This window comes from Notamacropus eugenii, chromosome 2 (genome assembly GCF_028372415.1).
Source record: "Notamacropus eugenii isolate mMacEug1 chromosome 2, mMacEug1.pri_v2, whole genome shotgun sequence".
Classification (NCBI taxonomy): Eukaryota; Metazoa; Chordata; class Mammalia; order Diprotodontia; family Macropodidae; genus Notamacropus; species Notamacropus eugenii.
Window position 1 is genome coordinate 421551233 of NC_092873.1, and position 24073 is coordinate 421575305.

The 24073-nt window shown below is 37.5% G+C and overlaps 1 protein-coding gene across 1 annotated transcript in view; it reads left to right on the forward strand.

Annotated features, from left to right (window-relative positions):
* USH2A (usherin) overlaps positions 1-24073 on the forward strand; it is a 990439-nt gene that overhangs the window by 473654 nt on the left and 492712 nt on the right. Inside the window, exon 34 of the mRNA XM_072647832.1 lies at positions 3101-3248. Within this exon, the coding sequence (XP_072503933.1) occupies positions 3101-3248 (148 nt within the window). The remainder of the gene's footprint in view (positions 1-3100; positions 3249-24073) is intronic.

Sequence of the window (24073 nt, forward strand, 5' to 3'; positions counted from 1 at the left end):
AGGTATTAAACAAATAGAATTGTGGAGTCAGGAAGACCTGAGTTTGAATCCTGCTTCATATACTTATAAACTATGTGATCTGGCACAAGTCCTTTCACCTCAATTTGCCCCAGTTTCCTCATTTGTGAAGTGGGAATAATAACGGCACCTACTTTCTGGAACTGTTGCAAAGCTCAAATGAGATACTATTGGGTATTGGTGAAAGTCTATTGGGTTTTGTAGAATACTGTGACAGGTGCTGAGACTGACAGTAACTTTAGATTACCCAAAGTTCTTGACCTCAAAGGTCTTACATTCTGTGTCTATATAAAAGAAAAGTAATACTCACATTAGGGAAGTGTAGAAGACAGTTCTGTTTCCTAGGTATTCTTTGCATATGTTATGGTTTCATCAGTAAAGATGATTTTTGAATGAATTAATGAAAAAAATGCATCAAAGACTCACTTTGTGCCAAACATGGTGATAAGTGTTGGGAACACAAGGAGAAAAGATATGACAGTTTCCTGCCCTTAAGAAACTTACATTTTAATAGGGAAAGACAACCCTTATAGGAGTATGGTGGCCAGAGAAAGATATTTGATCAGGGAAGCCAGAAAGATTGTGAGTGGAGTCATAAAGCAGTGGAGAGAGATGTTCGTTCTGGGAAGGGTAGGGTTGAATTGATTACTGCTCCCAGAGCAAGATGTAGAAAGAAGGCAAAATCTTTGAAGGTTCATCAATAGGAAACCTAGGAACCTAGGGCATTCAGTGGAATACTGTGCTGGAAGGAGAGCCTAGAGCACAGAACACTGTGGGAAGATAGATGACCTTTATCTTTAAGATGTGCATTTGTCAGGTTACTAGTCCACCTACCTCTAATCACAAACAGATGGAATAGAATGCTTATTAACTTCAGGGTTTCTCCAATTATCTCAGGCTATATTATGACTTTACCTTTCTTTTTAAGTCATGGAGCAAAATCTTAGAGTATTAAAAAGCATATTCTATTCTGATCAGAATAGCTGTTTACTTGAAAGTCAGTCACTGGGAAAGTGGAAAATTGGGGAGTTCAATAAATAATTATCACGGTCATAATATTTAACCCCAAGTTTTATCTGGTGGAACTCTGTGGTATATTCCATCTCTCTTCCTCCAACTCTCCTTCTGCTTACCTCCTACCAAAAAAAAAAAAAAACAAACTAGTAAGCTAGAAAATAAAAGTATTAGAATTTTAATCCATTTGGTGAGTCTTTGAACCTTTCTCCATGATAATTCACCTTTGCTATATGATCTCTTTTCCTTCTTGCTGGTTGACTTTCAGCATATAGAGACCATAGTTGGGAGTTCTTTTTTTAATCAGCTGATAGTAATTTAAGCTACTAGAAGACATACCCTGAAACTTTGGAGGTGATTAGGTGTGCAATAAGAATTTGGCAACATGATCAGTTGATTCTTCTTTATTTGCAAAGATTTCATTCCAGAACAAGACAAGTTTATCTTTTACATATATTATGCGTATGCCATAGCTAAGAATTAGAGGAAGCCCACAGAGGCTAATTAGGGGCCCAGTCTCTATGCAGTTTAATGCCCAGACCAAAATTTAACCCATTTTTAAACTTAAAGTTTGATGAAAAAACATTCTGATGGTCTGTGAAATTCCTGTATTATTACAATATGGAAAAGACAGTAGGCAGTTTTATTGTATGATCTGTTGAAAAAAATATCTCATTACTCCCAGTTGTATTGCAGCTGTACGATGAAAAATAGTTTTGTGCTGCAATGAAAAGTGACTAATTAAGAGAGAGCTATATTTCCCTTATATTGTTGGGATAAAGGTAACCACAAAATCCTTCTGTGTTAGAAGCATTAACAAATGAAGACTAAAGGACTAAATTGTGGAGAGAGAAAGAGAGAGAGAGAGAAAGAGAGAGAGAGAGAGAGAGAGAGAGAGAGAGAGAGAGAGAGAGAGAGAGAGCATTCCCCAACATATACACAGATGTTTTGATTTTTAAAACATTGCATATTTGCTTTTAAAAATAGTACCATCAGAATTTGTATATCTTCTGTGAGTATTTTTTGCTTCATTTTCTTAATAACTTTTGTTTGAATTTAAGCAAATGTCTTAGTGATGTATTTGAAATTAATGTTATAAATTGTAATTCACTCTTAAGGAGTGGTTGAATAGTAGCTTAAATATGGTTTTCAAATATATTGATCATAAGTGTATATATTTGCTGCTATTTCTTGGTCAATACATTTAAGAAAATCCTTTAGCATGAACTGAAATTTACTACAGAAATGCTTATTTGGATGATTAAATAATGTAGTTATTTCCCCAATACATCAACTTATTTTTTCATATATTTTAGGTTATTATATGAGCACACGCATAGTGTAAGTTTCTGAATATTTTTTACACTTATTATTATGATTATCCCTGGCAAGATGAGCCCTTTAGTAGGCAAGAGTTTGGCATTGTGATCATTTTAAGTTTTTTTGTCGTGTTGGATTTAATCTCATCTAGCACCTGAAACTCAAACGATTTGACCCTTCTATCCATTAAAGATGCACTCAACAACTTTTATGTATTGATTTATGATAAATAATGTTTTATTCATTTTTCACATTTTATGTAAACTCTAATAACATGGTCACTCTACTGGAAATAAAAAGGAATTCTCTTAGGCCTTTCTACTTTCTATGAAGTGAATTTGTTTGCTATATAGTTGCTTTGCATAGAGTTTGGGGTATTCTTTTGCTGCATGGTTTAAGTGCAGTTTAATCTCTTACCAATAAGACAAGGTAATTTCAGCAATGATATGTAAACTGTAATGGTATGGGATATAGGCATGTATAATTCATAGAGTTAAGCTTTCTTAATAATATTATAGATGTCTGGTCTATATCTTTAAATAACAGAACAGAAACCTCAAAAGCCAAACTTAAACTTTGAACCACAATCATTTGCAGAGTTATCAGGAATGGAGTTATGGTTACCTTTAGCTGTTTGTTTTCTAGCCTGTTGAGACATCAAATGAAAGGTGCCCTTTTATCAATTTTCATTTGGCCAGTTCTGACATGGAGCACAATGTAGTTATTTGCTTTTCTTTGATATTTTAAGGCTTGTACAGGAGGGGGATGCAAAATCAGTGAGATCAGTATGGCTTTAACTGATGAGACTGTCCCAGAAGGTGTACCTGCTCCTAAAGTCCAATCCTACTCATCTGACTCCTTTAACATCTCCTGGACTAAACCTGAATATCCGAATGGTAAGTGAACTCTTTTAGCCTCAAGTTAAAAAGATGATTAGTAAAGGTAAATTAATATTCTAAATGGCAGCTTATATGTGGTGCTTAATTTTTAATGATCATTTTAGCACATAAAATACCTGAGCTAGTATCATTGTCCATAGTTGGAGATTGTGGTTTTCAGGCTGACACACGGTTTCAGTGGCTCAAAAGTGCTCCCTTTTGATAGTTCTTGTGTATTACATCTTATTGTTTCATGTCTGCCAGAAACGAGGCAAAAAAAAAAAACAAACTGAACCGAACAAATGAGGACTCTCTGAGGATACTGATGGAAGCAGGACATTGTTTTTCCAAATCCATTCTTTTTGGGACAATAATTAGGTTTTTTTTTGTGGTGAATGAATGAAGGAAGTTTATTCACACATGGATTTTGGATAGATGATTATCTATTTCCATTTAAAACATTTAGCTTAAGTAAAGATCATTTGAAGTTCTCTTATATTGTAATAATTCAGCTCTGAAAACTAGAAAAAAGGTCCACATGTTATATTTTATATTTTTATATAATTAGGTTTTTTTATGGTGATTAGGGGAAGTAAGTTTATTCACACATAGAATTTGGATAGCAATTTCCATTTAAAACATTTACTTAAAAAAATATAATTGAAACTCTCTTAGACTGCAATAATACAACTCTTAAAACTAGAAAAAGGTCCATGGGTTATATTTTTAGTGATTAAATGCATGTATTGGTATTTACCTTGAAGTGCAATCATATATTTTTCTAAGGAATTATTGAATTGTTATGGTTCATCTTTGATGAGTTCAGATAATCAAACCAGCCTATTAAGTTGTCACCAAAAAAAAAAAAAGGATATATTTACAAATTTGAGGAAAAAATGGGTTTTTTAAAGATATTTATGTGCCATTGCGGTTACATGATAATATTGTTTCAAATTGATAGAATTTTTGAAACCAGGTAAATTAATTTTTTCCAGCTCAAAATTTAGTGTTAGCTTTTTTGAACTGAACATGTACACAGAGATGACTTTTTATGCCACCAAAATAATCTCAAATAACTCACCACTGAAAATTGCTACAGCTTCTTATAGCATTGCCCAAAAAAGGAAGAAAGAAAAACTTGCATTTGATTATTTAGTCTTATGTTTACTATGGTTTTAATTAGTCCAGTCATCTCAGTTTAATTAAGCTCAGTGGCAAATACGACACATATATTTAGGGACACTAAGAGAGCTAAAATAATTAGAATGAACGATTATCAGCACTATTGATGTTATTTTCTATTTTATTACAAATTTCTCATGATATAAATGAGTGATCATTTGCTACAAATATTAAATAATGAAATTTTGTCTCATTCTACTTGCATAGCAATCTGAGCAATAGAGAGCAGTGAAAAGTAGATTATGGTCTCTTACTCTATTGCTCTATATTAAACCAGCATGAATACTAATGGAGTTAGGATGCCCTGGAACTCTTCCTTCCAACTCCATTTGTACCACTTGCTCTAGGAAATTAATTCCCTATTCCCCCAACCCTAAACACAACCCTACCTCTAATGTGAAAGTAATTCCATTTTTTCCAAGGATTATAGATTTTAATTTCAATTTAAAGACTTTGTTTCTTCCATTGAGGGTTATTAAAAGCCTATTAAAAGTATGATCATTGGCCAGCTAGAATTTCGAAGAGGAAACAAGGTAATTGTATTGTAGTCTTTGTAATAGTCTAGTCCACCTGGCCTTTAATAAAAATCCAGAAATCCAGAAATTTTTTAAATCTGAGGAAGCATTAATTTAATAGGAAAAAAGTCATTTATTTTTCATCTTTTTATAAATTATCCATTTTCATTTATTTCTTGTCTTTCTATAAATTGTCCATTTTATTCTCTAGTTATGGAGAATAATATTTGATTAAATAATGCATATTTTATAAAAAATGTTTGTCTATGTATTGATCCTTGTGTTTGACAATGTACATTCAGAATCTACCCTCTCTGATACCAGCTAAAGGGGAATAAGCTTTCCCTGTTTTGTTTGCAGTCCTTTCAATGATTTTTAACAGAAATTCTCTTTGAAACTGTGTACCCTCCTTTTGGAGAATTGGTATTTTATACATAAGGCTTAGAGATCCTGGACTCTATTTTCTGCTGTATTCCTACATCAGAATTAATAGGTTCAGGTAGATTAAGATTCAGTGAAAGCAACTCTGTCTTCCACTTTCTGAATTCCTTTCTGGAGGGTAATAAATTTGAAGAACAGAGTAGCTTCCATCTTTAGATGATCAAGAAGACCTTCTTTTAATGACTACCACATATAAAATCACCCATTTCAATTTTAATTAACCATTAAAATAATGGGAGCATTGGGTACACAAAATAAACTAAAAGAACTTGAGACAAACAATTTTATTTTATAATAAGGCAAAAATGTATAGATGTGCCTTATCATCTAGCTCTGACTCATAGCTTTCCTGTTGAATCAGTGAAGGAACTATGAATAGAGGAAAGAGAAAAAGGAAACAAGAGGAATGTTCCTAATCAGAGAAATGGTGACATTTAATGCATGTTGCTTCCTAAAGACAAATGAGCTTTATGAAATTAGGAACTGGCACCAGGGCTACAGTTTTAGTGGTGTACAGAGATCTACCAAAAGAAGAAAATCCCCCTTACTGAGGCAAATTATCATCTCTGCAATTAAATAAAATACAATAAAACATAGATAACGCTAACATGTAGTTTTCTAAGTCAAGATGTGCCTGCCCCCCAAGATCCTTATATACGGTTTAGTGGTTCCTATCTGAGTTTTACAACATCGGCTTAGAGTATTGAGAAGCGATATGACTTGCCTACAGTAATATAGCTGCTGTGGGTCAGAGAGAGGTTGGTCTTCTTGCCCATGAGGTTACCTCACTTTGCTGCCTCCCCCCCTGCCCCAGAAATTACTTTCACCTTTTATAATAACTTCTTGAGGGTAGTTAGGTGACTTACTGGATAGGGTGCCAGGCCTGAAGTCAAGAAGACTCATCTTCCTGAATTCAAATCTGTACTCAGACACTTAGTCCTATGACCCTGGGCAAATCACTTAACCCATTTGTGAAATGAACTAGGAAAGGAAATGGCAAACCAAGAACACCCCAAATGGGATCACAAAGAGTTGGACGTGACTGAACAACATCGTCATCAATCATCATCATCATCCATCATTATCATCCTCTTCCTCCTCCTCATCAACAACTGCTGTTACATCTTGCCATGATATCAGTGATTCCTATTCGGGTACGGGTTAGACTAACTGATGACTATAAACATGTATGCCTCTGAGATCCTTTCATTCTATAATATTGCCAAGTGTTGTCAGATTCTGAAGTGTTGCTCTTCAGTCAATTATTTTTCACTTGTCAGTGGTAAACACAGAACTGTATTGTTACATAGGACTGAAAACTATTACAGTTTGTTTTAAAAACACTTTCAAGTGTTAAACCTTTAAAATTGCACTGACTTTTAGAATACGTTGTTTTTGTCAAAAACGTTTATGTTTGTTGTTTCAAAGTGTAATTAGTATTATACCAGATATTACAGATGATCTTTTATTAAGTTAATCATATTTATTTAATGGTTTTGGCACTTGGAGTACTCTTAATCACTTTCACTCCCATTTATGGTTTCATGAACCATAATAAAATTGATTCTGTCACTGTTCTTGGGTGAGGTGTATAAACCCAATTCCTATGAATGCACTTAATGTCTTTATAACTTTCTTTACCAGAGTGTCTCTCCCTGACGTCTACTTCTCTTTGGATGCTGTTTCATTCATGAGAATTTAACCTCCTTGAGGTCAGGAGCTACCTTTGCTTTCGTTTTTGTTTACCCATGGTTTAGGGGCAGCTAGGTGGTGCAGTGGATAGAGCAGCAGTGCAGGAGTCAGGAGGACCTGAGTTCAAATCTCACCTCAGACACTTGACACTCACTAGCTGTCACTTAACCCCAGTTGCCTCATCCTGGGTCATCTCCAGTCATCCTGATGAATATCCGGTCACTGAATTCAGATGGCTCTGGAGAAGTGAGGCTGGTGACCTGCACAGCTCTCCCTCATTCAAAACAAAATCAAGTGTAAGTCACGTCATTATTTGTCTGATGGAATGGTCTTCTTCAGCAATGAAGGACAAACACACCCATGGTTTAACACAGTGCTTGACACTTAGTGTGGGTCAGGATTCCTACCACTGGTGGAAAGAATATTGGATTAGGGCTCCTAGGATCTAGATTTGAATTTCTACTACTCTTGTTACCTTTGTGATCTTGCTCAAATTATTTAATCTCTTTGGGATTCATTTTCTTCATCTGTAAAATGGGAGGTTTAGTATTGATGACCTCTAAAACGCCTTCCAGATCTAACTCTGAATCTATAAGCTTGTTAGTTCCATTATAGAAGAAATTTTGTGGACAAACTTAGTACTTTGTGTACTCTCATGGATAATTGACCCAAAGAGACTGACTCCTATCAGTCCCAGGTTTTCTATCTTCTTGACCCCCAAGTTTTGGGATGTTCCCAAGCATCTTGGGTGTTAATTTCTTTATGGAAAAAGAATCCCCCTCTGAATGAAATTGCATGCCCATCTCCAAAGTTATCTTCTATAGAAAAATTACAAGATTTCTAGCTTCTTTTCATTTAAATTCTGGAGTGTTCATCAGCAAAAGACTCTTCTAAAACAATTGAGTACCTTTGGTACTTTGGTAAATTCATTATGTCATTTTTGCGAATCTCGTTTTCACTCATGTAGCCCCCCATCCATACTTTATCATTCTGTGTATTTTTTTTTGTTATTTTCCCATTAATCCTTCATTGAGGATTTATGTAATATAAAGAAATTCTTCCTTTTGTTCTTCACCTATTTCAAGGATGACAATCTGTTGTCTTTTGTTTTTTGTTACATGACTATTAGATTACCTCTTTTTTGCTCATACATGCTACAAATAACATCATTTTCATTAATTCTTCTATGTAATTAGTCATTCATAACATGTAATCTATGTATGCTCATCATGAATATTTTCCTGTTATGTATAATTTTAATTCTTTTGAATAGTGTAACCTTGTATATCTGAGCCTCACTTTGACCATTTATAAATTACATGTCCCAAGCTCTTATGGATGCATAATTTGGTAACAATGGAGGATCTCAGTATACAGGCAAGTGCTGAAGTTCTCTCTCTGACCATAGCAAAGCAGATAATAATTTGCTAGTTTGCTTTAAAGATAATTTCATTTTTTAAAAGAAGGATATAATGGAATGAGATATCTTTCCACACCTGATTTTGACCAATAAGGAGGAACTGACTTTTGAAGTAGAAATAATCAAAATCCGAGTCGGTGAAAGCAGAGAAATAACTCTATCTTGAAATTTGTGATGAAGAAGGAAAGAAAGCCAATTTTTTTTCTGGTACCACCCTAGATTTTCAAAGAACATATTTTAATGTTCAAACAAAGAATAGGTAGTATCTCAAGACCTAGATTTCTACATGGGGAGTTAGAACAACGGTGATGAGAAATTGTCAAGAATGAAATCCTCGAGGCCTGAAAAAAAAGCAACATTGAGAAGAAAAAGAGAAAGATGTATAAAAATATGATGTGGAAGCATAGGGAACTCACAAATTAGATTTTTTAAACATAGGGAACATAGTTTATTTTCAAGTTTTCCCTCTGCTTTATGACTTGTTTCACCCTTTATATAGTGAATTACCTAATCTTACTGATTTTTGCTCCAGAACAACTCATTAATTCATTTCCTTCTCAATTCATATAATCACCACCCAGTCCATGTCCTTACCATCTCCCACCTGGATTATTGCAGTAGCCTGCTGATTAGTCTCCCTGTTTCCATTGTCTTCCCTCTTTAATTCATCTTTCACTCATCTGCCAAGGTAATCTTCCTAAACACAGGTTTAACCATACCAGTTCCCTGCTCAAGAATCTTTAGTTGCTCCTTACTTTGTCTATGATAAAAGAAAAACTCCTTAGATTAATATTTAAATTCCTTGACCATTTGTTTCCAGCCTACTTTTCCAGCTTTTGTTGTCATTCATTCATTTAATTATGTCTAACTCTTGGTGACCTCATATACCAGCAAGTCAGGCAAACTGTCCTCCGCTATCTCCTGAAGTCTGTCTAGACTCATGTTCACTGCTTCCATGATACTATTGATCTATCCCATCCTCTTGCTGTCCCCTTTTCCTTTTTCCTTCAACCTTTCCTAACATAAGAGTCTTTTTCCCCCAAATTTCCAAAGACTTCAGGGTCTCTTCTTCTCATGATATGGTCAAAGTAAGCTTCACCTTCAGTATTTGACCTTTCACCTAATAGCCTGAATTAATCTCTTTAAATATTAACTGATTTGATCTCCTCCTTGGATAAGGGACTCCCAAAAATCTTCTCAAGCACCACAGTTTAAAAGTATGGATTCTATGGTGCTCAGCTTTCCTATAGTCCAACTCTTATAGCCATACTTTAGTACTGGAAAAACCATAGCTTTGGACCTTTGTTGGCAAGGTGATTTTTCTGCTTTTTAATATATCATCCTGATTTGCTGTGGCTTTCCTTCCAAGAAGCATCTTTTAGTTTCATGGCTGTATTTGCCATCTGCAGAGATCTTTGTGTCCAAGAATATAAAATCTGATGCTGCTTCCATTTCTTCTTCTTTTATTTGCTAGGACTTACCCAGCTTTCTTTTATACCTGACTGCACACAGTCAGTGTCTGACCAAACTGGGCTCCTTCTTGATCTGTACTCTTAATTCTTACCTTCGTGCTGTGCCCAGGCTGTCCACCTTTCATAGAATGACAGGTTTCTTCTCTTCCACTCCTTAGAATTCTTAGCTTTCTTCAAGGTTCAGATAAGTGTCCATCATTTACCAGAAGCTTTTCTAATCCCCCTAGCTGTTAGGGTTCTCTCCTTACTTAAATTATCTTGTATTTCCTTTTGCCCATATTTTGTAGTACTCTGTATCCCCAAGTAGAAAGTTTCCTGAGAACATGGACAGTTTTTCATTTTGTCTTTGTATCCTCAAGCACTTAGAACAGTGTTTTGCACATGGTAGGTATTTAACAGACATGTTACAGAATTGAAATGCAGAAAATGGAAGCAAGGACAAAGAAGAGAGATACTAAAGCATCACAAAATCCTGTAAAAATAGTATGGGGGTGCAGGAATGAAGCTCAGAATGAGATGAAGCTGGTCATGAATCCAAAAGACAATAAAAATGTCATGTTTGAAAAGATAACATTGGAAAAGAGAGGAGGATCAAGAAAGGGATAGGGCAGGGATGGGGAACATGTGGCCTCTAGGCCACATGTAGCCTTCTAAATCCTTGGGTGCAGCCTTTTGACTGAGTCCAAGTTTTACAGAACAAATCCTTTTATTAAGGAGATTTATTCCGGGAAGTTTGGATTCAGTCAAAGCTCCTCCCTTGAGAATCTAGAGGGCCACATGTGGCCTCAAGGCAATAGGTTCCTCATCTTTGGGAAAGGACAACTGCTCAGGTGAAAAAGACTTTGAAAATGAGTTAAAAAAAAGCAAACAAAAGTAGCAATTCTTATTTGTTTTCTGTTTTTTTTTTTTTTTTTTTTACCTAAGAGAATCACCTGTGCATTTGAAAGGATTGAACAGAACATCTAATTGAGAATTGAAACTAAAAGTAATTAAGGAACTAGTAATTGAGTACTTCAAGTCTTAATTTGGTCTTGATTCAAATCACCAGGCCAGAAAAACTATATCTCCTGGTATTAAAAAACAAACAAAACACAAAACTGTTGGATTTAATTGGGAAGTTACTCTAAATGACCTTCAAAAGATAATCTTCCCTTATCCTTAAGGCCCCAACCATCTCATTAAGCTCTTGTTCTATATCTCTTCTTCATGTTTTAGCACTGTGAGAAGAAGTTGGCCATCTTGTTGACTCTACTTCTTCTCTCATTCATTTCTTAACTAAACCTTTACAGTCTGGTTTGTGACCCAATCAGCTGGCACTGTTTCCTCCAAAGTTACCAAGAGTCTCTTAAAGGTAAATCTCAAACCTCATTCCTTTTGAATTCTCTGTCGATTTGGCAGGAACCCTCTTCCTAAAAATATTCTCCTCTCTGGGTTTTGTGACAACTCTCTTTGACTTTGTCTTCTGGTTATATGTTTTGATCTTCTTTGTCACCAAAGTAAGATTCTGTAGTCTGATATTTCCCCCCGTTTGCTCATTTTCCCAGCCACTTTTTGTCAAGGTAGTTCTCTGCTTTCAGTAGGGGTAGGGGGGTTTACTGTCAGGTGCTCAATCCCCCCATAATCTGTAAACCTAGAGCTCCAGAAACAGCCACTGCTGCCACAGGCTCCTCTGTCCCATCTTCCATCCTGGGGCTCGGGCTGGACCTTGCTACTCTCTTACAAGGTCCTACCGGCTTTTTCCACTGACCTTCTAAGTTGTCCTCTGTGCTTTGGGGTCAAGAAGTCTGGAAAAAGCCACAGCTGCCAGTGATTCAGTCCCCATTTGTGAGGTGTGACCCATGCAAACTGTGTTCCGCTCCCAGCCTGGTGCAAAAGATGCTTCCCATCAACCTTCTAGGCTGTCTTGGGCTGGAGATTTGCTCCACTCCATCATTCTGTGGGTTCTGCAGCTCCAGAATTTGTTGAGTTTCTGTATTTTTTTACAGGTGTTTGGCTGGGTTTGTGGGGAGAGCTTTAGCAAGTCCCTGCTTTTACTCTGCCATCTTGGTTCCACCCCTTTGACAACTCTCTTGGTTCTTTTCTGACATGTCTAGCTGTATACTAAATTATACATCACCAAATGCATATTGGACATTTCCACCTGAATATCTTATAGGTATTTCAGACACAATATATGTAAAAGAGAATTTTTATTTTCCCCTAAAACTACTTTTCTTTTTAACTTTCTTATTTTTAAGGATGCCATCAACCTTCTAGTTACCTGGGTTTGCAGCATTAGTCATCTCCAATTTCCTCACTGCTCCATATTGAATGCATTGTAAATTCTTGATAATTCTGCCTTGACAGCACTGCTGTCATATATCCCCTTCCCTCTCCTTACATGGCTACTACCCTAGTTCACATTCTCACCACTTCTAAAAAGTCTATTGTACTAGTCCCTTAATTAGTCTAACTTTTTTAGGCTTTCCTATTTTCCAATTTATCCTTCATACAACTTCCAATTTTCCTGAAGCACAGTTAAGACCATCTCATTTCTTGACTCAAAAAGCCCAGCGGCTCCCTATTGTAGCCAGGTGGCTCAGTGGCTAGAGTGCTGGGCCTGAAGTCAGAACACCTGAGTATAAATGTAGCCTCAGAAACTAGCTAGCTTTGTGAGAACAAGTCATTTAACTTTTGTTTGTCCTAGTTTCCTTATCTGTAAAATAGGGATAAGAATGATACCTGCCTCTCATGGTTGTTTTGAGGATCAAGTAAAATAATAATTGTAAAGCACTTAGCACAGTCCCTGGCACAAAGTAGATGTTATGTCTTATTATTATTACCTCTAGGAAAAATATGAACATCTTTATCCAATAGTTAAAGCTGTTTACAATCAGACTCATGGTGAACTCTCTAGGCTTAGACACATTATTCCTCTTTACCATCCCACCTAACTCGGGTTCTTTGAAGGCAGGACTTGTTTCAAGTTTTTCATCTCCAGTACCAAGCACAGTTCTTAGCAGCTAGGGAGGGATTGATTTCAGTATGAGGTAAATAGTAAGTGGCCTCAGCATTGATTGATGATGATCTGTTGAGAACACCATGGAAGTGTTCAGCCCATCACATCCTTATCACTAATCAATGTGGCTCCATCAGCATTGAGTAGAGGAGATGCACCATGGGTCTTCGGCCAGTGCTGAGGCCATTGACCTCAGGTTGAAGTCAATCCCTCCTTAGCTGAACTTCCAGCTGAAGAAGAGGTTTTGAGGGCTTCTTTCATGAGGCAAAGCACCTGGAGCTGACTCTATTCAGGCTAAGATTTACATTTTTATAGACTATCCTCAATGCCTAGAATGTACTCCCTCCTTACCTTCACATCACAGAATTCTTCTTTCCTTTCAGGGTGGAGCTTAAGCCTTACTTTCTACATGAAGCCTCAGCTACTAGTCCTATCACTCCTAAACGGTCTTGCTACTGCATATTTCTTCTCTTTGTATTTATTCTGTATATACTTTTGTATGTCCTTCTTGTCTCCCCTGCTAGCATATGAAGTCCTTGTAAGTAGATTGTGTCATCCATTGAATTTATATCTCTAGCACTTATCAATAGTGTCTTATTGAAATTAAACAATTAACAAATATTTTTTATTGATTCCCTAAGTTTTCTACAGATCATTCACCCTGAGTTTGAGGTACAGGAAGAAACAATAGGAGGAAAACCAAATTTACAGAAATCTTGGCAAGAAACTAGACTAAAACAGATCATCTGAAGCATAGTTAAGAATGTAATTGGAAGGAGTATAGCAGTTGGAAAAAAGAAAAGATTTGTCAGGATTTTTATAAAAAATTCTTCTCCATCAATGATGTGGACCCACCATATGTGTCATCGAATCTCACAGACCCAGATTCTATAGGAAAAAGTAGAAAAAGCGTAAGATAAAACAGAGATGGAACAAGCAGCTGGACTTGATCAAATAAATCTAAGAAAAGTCTGTGAAGGTGATAGAACAGCTAGCATACATTTTCAAGATACCTTAGAGGGCAAGAAAAATAATAATTACTATTGCTATCCCCCAAAAAAAGACAATTTAGAAATTATCAATAATAACTAAGAGTTATACCTGCAAAGTGAATAATTTCATTAGAATAGAAGTTTCCATATGTGCTGAAGGAATCCTTGATGGAGTTTTAAAATAAAAACATGGAAACTTTTGCAAGTTACATTCAACAGCATAAACCACTTTATAGACACATAGTTGACTAAAAAAGTATACAGAATCCAGAATCCTAGTATTCCCATTGTTTGATTTTAAAAAGCTTTTTGTAGAACAAAATACCACTTCAAAGTCTCTCCTTCAGCAAGGTGAAGTTTTTTCCCCATTTGCGTGGCAAAATCATGTAAGATTCCTTGAAAGAAATAACAACAAAGATCACTTTGTTTTTACCTTTTGATTATTATTATTAATATAAAATAAGTAAGATAACAGGGAGACATGATAGCCAAAGGTGTTTATACCCATCATCAAGGATAGCTATCAAAAAATCCAAATAGAAAATGCATTCACTAAAAGTGGTGAAGTACTCTAGGTGTTCCTGTTTGTGGATAACAGTGTGTTCATTTCACCACAACTTTATATATCACACCACAAATGAGGTCAAGAAGAGAATGATGACAATTACATACCAGAGCCTTTTAGATGAGATCCATATTCACTAACAACCATTTAGTCTAACTATCAGAGGCCCTGGGTTCAAATCTCCTTTCTAATGTATACTATTTGTGTGACCATGGATAAATCAATCTTCTGAGGCTTAATCTTCCTCATCTACAGAAAAGAGGAAGTTGTATTAAATTACCTCTGAGATCCCTTCTGCCTCTAAATTCATGATTCTATGATCCATATAAGAGAAGCTAATTGAATGAACACTGCCTTTTTCCCCAACCTATGGTATAAAGTTGAATAGACATTACATAGAGTTAGTCTGTTAACACATTGATCTTGACCAGACCTTGATGTTGGACAATGAATGAGACTCAGAATTGCTTCCTTATTTCTCTTGAGGACACTACCTTCAAGTATATCTAGGTCCACATTTTTGGTGTCAGCTTGAAGTTCCCATTTTCTTTCACCCACATATCCCAATGATTGCCAAAAGCTGTGATTTCAACTTCCGTAATACTTCTTGTATCATTCCCCTTTTCACTACTGTCTCAACCACCATCCAAGTTCAGGCAGTCATCTCCTCTTACCTGGACTATTATAGTAGCTTCCTAATTAGTCTCCTAACCGCAAGTTATGACCTGCTCTAATTCATCTTCCATTCCATTGCCAACATGATTTTCCTAAAGTGCAAATCTGTCTATGTCACTCCCTTAATCAATAAACTTCAGTGCTTCCTATTGTCCAAAGATAAAATATAAAAACCACTATTTGACTCTCAAGGTCCTTCAAAGCTGTTCCCCATCTACTTCCTGAATCTCATTATGAGCCCCATTTCCAACTTCTATGGTCAGTCAAACTGGTCTTATTGTTTCTCGCTCTTGACCTTTCCCCTCTTTATCTCTTTGTGCCTTTATACTGGTTGCCCCTATTATTTGTAGTGTACATCCTCCTTCCCTCCCACAGATTTCCTTATTTTCTTAAAGCATTAACTCAAGCTTAATTTCTTTATGAAGTCTTCCTAGTATTTGCAATTGCTACTGCCCTCACCTCAGTCATTTTGTACTTATTTTGTATTTTTCAGTGTGAATAAGTATGTATATGAATACATGAAATCACATACATGCGTACATGTTGTCTTCCCCATTAAGATGTGAACTAATTTAAGATAGTCTTTTATTTTTATTTTTTTGTCTTCATATTCTTAGTCCTTAGCACAGTGCTTAATATGTACTTGCTGGGGGATGGGGGTAGGAGAGTGGAGCCAAGATGGTGGATTATAAGCACAGACATGCTCCTGCTTTCTTCCCAAAGCCCTTAAAATACCTGTAAAAAATGACTCTAAATAAATTCTAGAGCAGCAGAAGCCACAAAATGACAAAGTGAAACAGATTTCCAACCAGACATCCTGGAAGAGTGACAGGAAGGGTCTATCATACCAGGCTCTGAGTGGAATGGAGCCCAGCCTGGGCCACAGACAGGACTGGAGCAGACTTCAGGGTGCTGAATCATGGGCAGCTACTGTGGTTTCCAGGTTTCTCAACCCACAAATACCAAAGACAGTTTCAAAGGTGAGTAAGAAAGCTCTTTCACCTGGGTGAGAGGGGAGCATGTTTTGGCCCCAACACCACCAGCAGGGCAGAGGCAGTCACTGTGGCAGCAGCATCCACTTTTGGAGCACTTGGCCTAAAGACCCTTGGGAAATTGAGCAGCTCACCTGGGTCTCAGTCCTGAGTGGTAGTCGTGGGGTGAGGAGGAGCACTGACATGCCTGAACTGGTGGCAGTTGTGGAGAAGGAATCCTACTCACAGTTCCAAGGATGAAAAGAGTGCTTTTGGTTGCTCACAGACCAGAGCATAGGCCAGAAAAGGAGTAAACTCCTTTCCTTTGATTGTGCCACCTTGGAGGAGCTGAGAATCTACTGGTCCCTAGAGATATCTCAGAGACAACTGCACAAAACCTCTGAAACCTAGGATAGTATACCCTCTACTTGACAAAATATGCAAAAGGCAAGTAACTTGCTGGGGAAATGCCCGAAGAGGAGGAAAAATAAGACTATAGATGGTTACTTTTTTGGTGAAAAGATATTTTCTTCCATCCTTTTAGATGAGGAAGAGCAAAGCATACAGGAAGACAGCAAGGTCAAGGCTTCTAAAAAATATGCAATGGTCTCAGGCCATGGAAGAGCTCAAAAAGGATTGTGAAAATCAAGTAAGAGAAGTGGAGGAAAAAAAGGGAAGAGAAATGAGAATGATACAAGAAAATCATAAAAAAATGAATCAACAATTTGCTAAAGGACACCCAAAACAATGCTTTTTTTTTTTTTTATTAAACTTTTAATTTTGGGTTACAAATTTTCTCCCCTTTTTTCCCCCTCCCCCCCCCCAGACCCAAGTTTTCTAATTGCCCCTGTGACCTATCTGCTCTCTCCTCTATCCTCCCTCCCTGCCCTTGTCTCCGTCTTCTCTTTTGTCCTGTAGGGCCGGATAGCTTTCTTGATCCCTTAACCTGTGTTTCTTGTTACCCAGTGGTAAGAACATTACATTTAGTCCTAACACTTTGAGTTCCAACTTCTTTAGCTCCCTCCCTCTCTACCCCTTCCCCTTGGAAGACAGGCAGTTCAATATAGGCCATATCTGTTTAGTTTTGCAAATGATTTCCATACTAGTTGTGTTGTATAAGACTAACTATATTTCCCTCCATCCTGTCCTGTCCCCCATTACTTCTATTTTCTTATGGTCCTTTCCCTCCCCATGAGTGTCGACCTCATATTGCATTCTCCTCCCCATGCCCTCCCCTCTATCCTCCCCCCCATCCTGCTTGTGCCCCTGTCCCCCACTCTCCTGTATTATGAGATAGGTTTTCCTATCAGAATGAGTGTGCATTATATTCTTTCCTTTAGTGGAATGTGATGAGAGTAGATCTCATGTTTTTCTCTTGCCTCCCCTCTTTATCCCACCACTAATAAGTCTTTTGCTTGCCTCTTTTATGAGAGATAATTTGCCCCATATAACTTCTCCCTTTCTCCTCCCAATATTTCTCTCTCACTGCTTGATTTCATTTTTTTTTTTTTAGTATATGATCCCATCCTCTTCAATTCACTCTGTGCACTCTGTCTCTATGTATGTGTACGTGTGTGCATGTGTGTGTGTGTGTACTCCCACCCAGTGCTCAGATACTGAAATGTTTCAAGAGTTATAAATATTGTCTTTCCATGCAGGAATGTAAACAGTTCAACTTCAGTAAGTCCCTTATGATTTCTCTCTGCTGTTCGCCTTCCTATGGTTCTCTTCATTCTTGTGTTAGAAAGTCAAATTTTCTTTCCAGCTCTGGTCTTTTCATCAGGAAAATTTGAAAGTCTTCTATTTCATTTAAAGACCATTTTTTCTCCTGAAGTATTATACTCAGTTTTGCTGGATAGGTGATTCTTGGCTTCAGTCCTAGTTCCTTTGACCTCCGGAATATCCTATTCCATTCCCTTCTATCCCTCAATGTAGAAGGTGCCAGATCCTGTACTATCCTGATTATATTTCCACAATACTTGAATTGTTTCTTTCTAGCTGCTTGCAATATCTTCTCCTTCACCTGGGAACTCTGTAATTTGGCCACAATGCTCCTAGGAGTTTCTCTTTTTGGATCTCTTTCATGTGGTGTTCTGCGGATTCCTTGAATATTTATTTTGCCTTCTGGTTCTAGAATCTCAGGGCAGTTTTCCTTGATAATTTCGTGGAGGATGATGTCTAGGCTCTTCTTTTGATCATGGTTTTCAGGTAGACCCAGAATTTTTACATTGTCTCTCCTGATTCTATTTTCCAGGTCAGTTGCTTTTCCAATAAGATATTTCACATTATCTTCCATTTTTCGAATCTGCGCGGTATGTTCTGAGATATCTGTCTTTCTCGAAAAGTCCAAAGCTTCCATCTGTACCATTCCAGATTTGAGAGATCTATTTTCTTCAGTAAGCTTTTGAATCTCCTTTTCCATTTGGTTAATTCTGCTTTTGAAAGCATTCTTCTCCTCATTGGCCCCTTGCACCTCCCTTGCCAGCTGAGTTAGGCTAGTTCTCAAGGTGCCAATTTCTTCAAGATTTTCTTGGTTCTCCTTTAGCAGGGAGCTGATCTGTTTTTCATGCTTCTCCCTTATCCCTCTCATTTCCCTTCCCAGTCTTTCCTCCACCTCTCTAACTTGATTTTCAAAATTCCTCTTGAGCTCTTCCATGGCCCGAGCCCAGTGGGTGGGCTGGGGCACAGAGTCCTCGATTTCTGTGTCTTTGCCTGATGGCAAGCCTTGTTCCTCCCCATCAGAACGGAAGGGAGGAAGTGATTTTTCTCCCATAAAGTACCCTTCAATAGTTTTATTTCTTTTCCCTTTTCTTGGCATTGTCTCCCCCTAGTGGCCTGACCTCTGAATGTTCTCCTCACATCCACCTCGCCTCCTGGTTCTCCCAGCCAGCGTTTGGGGACTGAGATTCAAATGCTGCTTCCCGCCTTAGGATTTTTGGCGGGGGCAGGGCTGTTATTCAGTGTTAAATTAGGCTCAGGTGCTGAGGTCAGGGGCAGGGCCGCCTCTCTGGCTCAATTCCTTCAGGGGGTTTATACACAGACCTTCCACAATGGATCCAGGCTCCCACTCGTTTGGGGAGCCCCCGTCCGCAGCCGCCTCTCAGCCCCCACCTCCTGGGGGGCCCGAGCTATGGGGACACCACGCTCCCCTCTCAACCCGCCAAAGAGACTCTCTCCCCTACCCCTGTCAGTCACCTGTTGGTGGGGGGCCAGTGCAGCTGCTGAAGATCCCGCCTCCGGATCCCTCTCAGAACTTTGTCTCTCGGAGCCGCGGCAGCCGTCGCCGCCGCAGGTCCGGGCTCGGCACCGTGTCTACAGCGCAACGGGCCTTTTGCGAGAGGTTTGCAGGTCCCTCTGTGGGTGGGGGGACCTGCGTGGCCGCTGGATCTCTTTCCCACGGTGTCGCTGCCGCGGCAGGGCTGCTTTCCTCTTCCCGCCCCGGTGCCCAGTCCCTGGCGCGAAGGGCCCCCTGCGAGAGGTTTGCAGGTCTCTCCGGAACAGAAATTCCCCTTGCTCCAATATTCCCTGGTCTCTGGGTGCAGAATTCGCCCTGGGTTAGTCCCCTCTGCCGTTCTGTGGTTTGTGGATTCGGAGCTATGTGTATGTGCGTCTTTCTACTTCGCCATCTTGGCTCTGCCCCCCAAAACAATGCTTTTAAAAATAGACCAATCCAAATGTCAAAAGAGGTCCAAAAAACCAACAAAGAGAAGAATACTTTAAAAAGCAGAACTGGCCAAATGAAAAAGGAGGTTCAAAAGCTCACTGAAGAAAATGGTTCTTTAAAAATTAGAATGGAGCAAATGGAAGCTAATGACTTTATGAGAAACCAAGAAATTATAAAACCAAACCAAAAGAATGAATAATAGAAAACAATGTGAAACATCTCAATGGAAAAACAACTGACCTGGAAAATAGATCCAGGAGAGATAATTTAAAAATTATTGGTCTACCTAAAAACAATGATCAATAAAAGAGCCTAGACATCATCTTCTAAGAAATTGTCAAGGTAAATTGCCCTCATATTCTAGAACTGGAGGATAAAATAGAAATGGAAAGAATTCACCAATCACCTCCTGAAAGAGACCCCAAAAAGAACACTTCTAGAAATATTGTAGCCAGATTGCCAAGTTCCCAGGTCAAGGAGAAAATATTACAAGAAGCCTGAAAGAAACAATTCGAGTATTGTGGAAATACAATCAGAATAACACAGAATTTATCAGCTTCTACACTAAGAGATCAAAGATCTTGGAATATGATATTCCAGAGGTCAAAGGAGATAAGATTAAAACCAAGAATCACATATCCAGCAAAACTGAGTATAATACTTCAGAGGAAAAAATGAAATTTCAATGAAATAGAGGATTTCCAAGCATTCTTGTTGAAAAGACCAGAGCTGAATAGAAAAGTTGACTTTCAAATACAAGAAAAAAAAGAGAAACATGGAAAGGTAAACAGGAAAGAGAAGCCTTAAAGAACTCATTAAAGTTGAGCTGTTTACATTTCTACTTGGAAAGATATTATTTGTAACTCATGAGACCTTTTATAGTATTAATGTACTTAGAGGGAATATGTGTGTGTGTATGTATGTGTGTGTGTGTGTGTGTGTAGGTGTGAATGGGTATATATATATGTGTATCTTATGTATGTGAACGCATATATGTATAAGCGTGTACATATATGTGTGTTTACATATATTTATATACACACACATATATATGTGTATATATATATATATACATATATATATGTAATACACACATGTATACAGAGCACAGGGTGAGTTGAATATGAAGGGAGAATGCCAAAAAAATAAAATTTACTGTTAAGTGGAATGTACTAGGAGCAAGAGAAATGGAGAGGTAGAATGTAGCAAACCATCTCACATAAAAGGGGCAAGAAAGAGCTTTTACAATGGAGAGGAAGAGGGAAGAGATGAAAGGAAATAAATGAGCTTTACTCTCATGGGATTTGGCTTAAAGAGGGAATAACACACTGAATTAGATATGGTAATCTATTTTACCCTGCAGGAAGGCAAGAGGAAGAGTATAGGAGAAGGAAGTTAATAGAAGAGACAGCCAGTTGGGGAAAGGGATAATCACTATCATGGGAGGACAGGTCAAGGGAGAGAATGGAATAAACGGAGGGCAGGACAGAACAGAGGGATATGTGGTTAGTCTTTTGCAACATAACTGTTATGGACATGTTTTGCATGGCTACACATGTATGACCTATATTGGATTGCTTGCTTTCTCAGTGAGTGTCAATGAGGAGGGAGGAAGGAAGAGAATATGGAATTCAAAGCTTTAATAATGAATGCTAAAAATTGTTTTTGCATGCAACTGGGAAAAAAGATGTACAGGCAGTGTGGTATAAAAATCTATTTTGCCCTACAGGAAAATAGAAGGGATGGGGGATGGGAGCAGGAGGGAATAATAGAAGGGAGGACAGACTGGAATAAGTGATGTATGGCATGTATCCTGTCCTGGGGTGGTGAATGGGAAGAGATGAGAAAATTTTGAATTCAAATTGTTGTCAAAGCGAATATTAAAACTGAAAAATAAATAAATTATACATTTTAAAAATATGTACTTGCTGGTTGAGAGACAAAAAGGGTTTATTAATATGTACAAAATATATTATTATGGAGTATTTACTCCTTTTCTTCTATACTTCATTAACCTAAGTATATACTAGTATATTATGCATATATGTTAGTTGGATACCACATAGGAAATATAATATAAAGGATATTATTAGAGAGATGTATGAAAAGAAAAGGAGAAGGGACCATTACATAATGAGAGAGTTAGTGCTAACTAGAGGACAGACTTCATGTTCCATTGGAATGCATATAATATCAAGAGACAGCCTCCAGAACTTTCAGTAGATCTCCATGTGGAGGATTTATAGGAATACATGGACATAAGTTTCATAGTTATATTCTATAGCATTGAAACATTATGACATTTTGATGAGATTATGTCAAAATATTATATATCGATGAGTTTGGCTATATTTGAATGTATATTTATTTAGTTACATACAGATAAAATAGACATAGTTGTATGTAAATTTTTTCTACCTATAATTATAGTTGTTCATATATAATGACATGTTTATAGATGAATGTTGCTACAGCTATATAGAGACATTTTCTATTAGTAGCTAAATCCATATAGCTATATTATTGTTTTTGTTCAGTTGCCTTTAGTCATTTCTGACTCTTGATGAACCTAGGGGTTGTCTTGGCAAAGATTCTTAGAGTGGTTTGCCATTTTCTTCTCTAGTTCGTTTTACAGATGAGGGAGATGAGGCAAACAGGATCATGACTTGTCCAGGGTCATGCAGCTAGTCAGTGTCTGGGGCAAGATTTTTATGCATGAAGATGAGTCTTCCTGATTTCAGGTCTGATACTCTATCCACTGTACCACCTAGCTGCTCCCACTTGTTCCTTATTGTACTCTGAAATAGAACTTTTACCTTTTGGTTGAGGTAGCAAGATCTAGTGGGGGAAAAAAATAAACAAAATAATTATAGAGTCAGTTCATCTTGGCTTGAGCCCTAGAGCCTTGGTTTCATTATTCCTAAGATGAGGAGATTGGTCTTAATGACTTCCAATGTCCTTTGTCAACTCCAATACACCATCACTCAATTGACAAGTCATGAAATATTTAAAAAGTGATAGTCATGCATTTTCATTTTAATAATATTAGATAACATCTATGTAGGTTTTTTTTTTTTGGCTTTCTGGAATAACCCAAGATAGTCTCCATAGAAAAATGTCAGTTTATCAAACAGTGGAAGAAAAAAAATCCACAATTTCTTCCTTTCCAGAATAAATCTACTTTGAGCTTTTTATTTTTAAGCTAGACAATTGTGATGGCAAGCAAAATAAGATCTTTTGCTTTTTTTTCTTTTAGTGTAATCAGGTGCCTCTGATTGACTCTTGCCTTCCTAAGTCAAGAGTCTTTACTAGGAGTAAAGTACAGAAACAAGAGTTTCTTTAACCAGAAACTTAATATGTATTTGTATTGTTAATTACTTTAATGTGATTAAAGATCTTCCCCACCCATTAATGGGCTTGCCCATTAAGGGGAGTTTGATTAGGGAAGATTTGTGGGAAGGCTCAAGTCTTTTGTTATTGAGGAACTGGTTCTCAAAGGTTGCAATGCCCTCTGGCTCTAAAAAGGTATAAATACTCTGAGTTGAGGTTTTACTTTGGGGCTTACTGACTGGAAATGTTTGTTTGGTCAGATGAGGACTCTGGGAAACCACTAAGGAGCCCCCTGACTTGGAAAGCCCATGTCCTGCTTCCCTCTCTGGTAACTATGGTCAGACAGTTGCACCTGTCTGTTAATAATCAGGCAGAGGAAGTCATGTCTGTTGATCTTTTGATTTCTGTGTATTTTCTTTGAAGTTCAGGGTGCTGACTCCCCTGAACTAGGTGAATGATACATGTGCTTGATTAAAGTGATTGTTAACCCCTCAAAAGTTGCTTTTCCTTTTTTGAATGCAGATCTAAGAACCTGTGATAGCAGACCCCCCTGTGTATGTTGGGGTGCTTACTGTTACGACAATGCATCTCAGATTTGTTCTGTAGACAGATAAGGAGGACAAACTGTCCTTTTATTTGAGGTTCACAAATACAAAGTGAATTTTGATTGCCAAATCTGAACTTTCCCCCAGTGCCTAAGTAGATAAATATATAGAAATATAGAGAGGGAGATTCCAGGTCCATCCTGATGAAATAACCTGATGAAATAGTTGATGAAATAGCCACCTAAATATGACTAGATTTCAGGGGATAGTCTTCTATCCTTCTGTCTCCCAAATACCTTATAATTTAAGGAAATTCCACAATTACAAATGTATTTCTTTTAGATGCTGTCTGCATCCAGAGAAGGAACTGATAAATAAAAG